This window comes from Pinus tabuliformis, chromosome 4_2 (genome assembly GCF_031772625.1).
Source record: "Pinus tabuliformis cultivar Carrire ecotype Pingquan chromosome 4_2, CPIR1, whole genome shotgun sequence".
Lineage (NCBI taxonomy): Eukaryota > Viridiplantae > Streptophyta > Pinopsida > Pinales > Pinaceae > Pinus > Pinus tabuliformis.
This window is the reverse complement of record NC_142304.1, coordinates 586867318-586871333: the sequence shown is the minus strand read 5'-3', so window position 1 is coordinate 586871333 and position 4016 is coordinate 586867318. Positions and strand designations below refer to the sequence as shown.

At 37.4% G+C, this 4016-nt stretch overlaps 1 protein-coding gene across 1 annotated transcript; it reads right to left on the bottom strand.

The window, feature by feature from the left end:
- Positions 1–998: 998 nt before the first annotated feature.
- Positions 999–2559, bottom strand: LOC149170656 (uncharacterized). The gene is made up of 2 exons (XM_089425672.1): positions 1730–2559; positions 999–1188 (listed from the first exon to the last, which is right to left on the bottom strand). The coding sequence occupies exons 1-2, from the start codon at positions 2542–2544 to the stop codon at positions 999–1001; spliced, it is 1005 nt and encodes a 334-aa protein (XP_089281798.1). The 5' UTR covers positions 2545–2559.
- Between the last annotated feature and the right edge of the window lie 1457 nt (positions 2560–4016).

Sequence of the window (4016 nt, the reverse complement as noted above, 5' to 3'; positions counted from 1 at the left end):
GCCAGTCCTGAAATCCTGAAAACTGTTAATTCTGCTGAACTCTGAATTGAATGTAAAACTCTACTCTCTATTGAAGTCCAATCTGGTTGGAACCACTCTCAAACATCCTGAAACAATTAATGTCAATGTTAAAAATTTCAGTAAAAGTTGACATTCTCCTTTATCTTACCTCTGATAGAAAAGGTAAGATAAAGGAGAATGTCAACTTTTACTTTAAGAATTTAATATTCCCATTAATTACCAAGGTCACAAACTCCTCAAAGCTCAATCCCCTATCTCTGTTTTGTCTTAAAGGTTTGTTGGGCAAAAAATTGGTGGGGCAGAGGGAGCGAGCACCCAGGTGTCCCCCTTTCCTGGGGGGCTGTCTGACCTAAAGGGTTGTTGGAAAAAAAATTGGTGGGGGCAGAAGGAGTGAGCACCTAGGTGTACCCCTTTCCTGGGGGGCTCCTCAGACAGCCCCCTTTTTGGGAAACATACTCTCCACACTGGCAAAATGTTCCCCCATTTCGCAAAATGGAGTGCATGGGCAGACATTTCTTAAGGTGGCCCCCTTGTAACTGGAGTATTTAGCAGACTGGTTGCCAGTATTCGAAATGTGTGCAATAGAGCTTACCACTTCCTGTCAGTACCAATGGTGAGCAATGAACTGGGGGGGTAATTGGATGGATTCGGTGCAGTAAAGTCATTTCCAAAGATGCTGAGCATTGAAATCAAGGTGTGTTCTGTCTGTTCAGCTGAAGCATGGGAAGCAAGGGGTCTACATCCCAGTGGAACACTTAATATAATTTAAGATTCAGTGTAAATTGTAAGTACATATGCATAGAAAACCCATCAATTGCTAAGCCATGTCAGCAGATATATGTAATTTTTGTACTCAAATTAATGTTTCGAGAAACCAAAGAAACAATGAAAGACAGACAAAAAGCACAAAAAATTAGAGAAACCTTACCAAGTTGCTACATCTGTTGATACATTTCAAAGTGAAGAAAAAAAAGTAACTAACTGAGGCAGTAATTATCATTACATTCAAAAGATGATACAAATAATAGAACCCTTATTACCTCTTCCTCAGCTTTCTGGAGATTGCAATATCTTCTGTCACAAATTTTCCTGTAGTGTGACTCCCTTACCGCAAACGAATTGACTAGCCCACTAAGCGTGACCAGTTGCCGCTCAACTTCTTTCAACCTGACAAAAAACATTTGCCACATAATCCTTAAGCACACCAATGCTAACGCAAATAACCTTAACTAATTTAACTCTTGAGAAGAGAACAGTCTGACATATATCTTCATGACATATAAGGCAGAATAATCATACTCTAATCTTACAGAACCATCACAGACAGCAATTAGTTGTAGTATCCACTAATGTGCATAAAAAAAAATCATGCAATCTGCAAAGACCAGAGTAAACACCAATGACCACTTTGGCAACCCATAATACTGGCCATATGCAGAAAATGCGACTTCTGTAAATCTTTTTGTGTCAGAAAATATTGATTGACTTGAACAGTTTACTTCAAGAATCTTGATCTCAAAAAGAAAAACTATAATCGTTTTTGCTAATATAATATTATAAATAGAATTTTCTTTTAATGCAAGTGAAGATGCCTTACAGATAGATGATAAAGATGTACTTTGGTAAAACAATAACTCAAACTTCAGTTGCCATGAATGATGTCATGTTTCAAGTGATGATAGAAAAACTGACAGTCAAATTTCATTACCTTAGGAAGTTGTGATGGAGTTTTTCCAATGCTGTTTCTTCAAACTTCAAAGATGCATCCATGACATTCCTAATATACCTTGCTAATTGCATTTCACTCTGCTTCTGATTCATTTCTAAGTCTGTGATGCAATCCTGAAGCTTTTGCACCTTTGCCTCAAAGAACTCTTTTTGTTTCTCTTTTTCCTTTACATGCATCAATGCCCACTCAAGTGATACTTCCTTCTGTTCAAGACATTCTTTGAGTAGAAATTTTTCATTTGTCTGATTTTCAATTTCTTTTTGAGCAAAGGTCAAGGCAATATCTTTCTCTGCAATGACTCTCTCAAGTTCCATTCTTTTTTCTTCCTCATTCATAATTTGATCTAAGGTTCTTTCCCTGTCTCTAATAGTTTCCTCAAGCATCACTTTCTCCTTCCTTGCTTCTTCCAAAGCATTTGAGGCTGCACTTGTACAATTTTTATTTTCTTGAACAGCTCTCTCCAGCAAAACAACTTGCTTCTTCAGCTCCTCCTGTTCGTTTGTCAATAAATTCAAGGTTCTCTCTTTTTTCTGTGTTAGAGTTTCAAGCAGACTATTTTGTTCCTTCAGCTCTTGGCATTCTTTCAGGGATTGCTGCAACAAATCTTGCTGCTTTTTATATTCATTTTCCTTCTCTTCTAGCTGTTTCTCCCTCAAAATAATTTGCTGCTTCTGATCTTCTTTTTCCTTCAGAGCTAAACTCAAAGTCCTCTCTTTGTCCCAAATAATATCTTCAAGCATATTCTTCTGCTCCCTCAGCTCTGCAGATTCTTTAATGGCCAAATTTAAGGACATAGTTTGGTCCTTGATAGTCTCTTCCAAACAAATTCTCAGTATGTCTATTTCATTCTTGTTTGTTGCTTTGATATCTTCCTTCTCATTTTCCAATTCTTCTATCTGCACCAGTAAGTAACCTTCTCTTGATGACTGTTCTAATCCTATACCATCAAATAACTCTTTGGATTCCTTTTCTTCCCCTGCAATGAGCTCCAGCATACTTCTATTATCATATTGCAATTCATCCTCCAACTCAGAAGTAATTGCAGACTCCTCATCTGAAAATCTTCTTGACACCACCAATTGTTCATTCCCCTTAATAAATTCATCCAATTTTTTAGTCGTATAACCAAGCTTTCTTTTGAGTGCAGCTATCTCTCTGCCATTGCCTCTTTCTCTCAAGCATTGCCTCTTAAGCCTGTAAATCTCTTCTGTTTTTTCAGACAGGAGTATCTCTTTATCTCTTCTCAAAGCAGCCACCACTCTTATATAATGGGATATTAGTTGCTCTTTTGACATGCTTTTCAATGGTGACTCTAGAATAATATCTGCAGTCTCTACAGAGAAATTGTCTGACAGATATGGGTCTCTAGTAACATGGCCTTCAACAATCTTTGCTGTCCCATTAATGGTAGAATTGTCCTCCTGCATTGCCCAAATGTTTCTCTGAACATTGATTATGTCTTCTTTATTCCCTTCTGCAAGAAAAGATGGCAAACAAATGGCATTGGAATTCCTACTCAACGTTTTTGCTGACATCTCAAATTTCAACAGTTCTAGCTCTTGATGAGAACTAGAAATCTGATTTTCTGATATCAGCTTTTCCCTGTAACATTTGGACTGAGGCAAGGACAAATCCAGAGAATTTTTTGTATCTGATCTTCCCACAAGATCATTAAGCATTACCTGATGTTCAGTTTCTCCCCTCTTTTTACAATCTCTGACAGCATGCACTGTCTGCAGCGATTCATCATTCTGCCTCTGAAAAGCTGACATTGTTGAGTTCTTCTCCAAAATTGATCTCTCCAACAAAGCAATTTGTTCATCTTTTTCTAAAAGAATTCTTTCCAAGTCCTCAATCTGTGCATTTCTGTCTTTCAATGCAAGTTGTTCTTGCAAAACCTTGTTGCTAATTGAGAAGCAAATTGACTCATTTCCCATTTATATGCTATCGAGATCCTCATGTGAAAGACAATCCTGCTCTCCTTCGATTCAAATGTATTTCACAGGATTTCTATATGTCAATGGTCTTGTCATGTGATCTCACTCAAAGACAACAAATCTGAAATTCAAAGCTTCCATCAGACAAATGGATTATGTGACAGCTTTCAATCACTATACAGATTTGCCCTGCATGGGTATAATATAAAAGGAAAACTGCTTGCTACAAAAAATGATTCAAAAGAAGGCCTGAAGTTCCTTCCAAACTGGAACCATTCAAAATACAAATGCACAGATATTCTTCCAAACTACTCATTCCCATCAAGTGC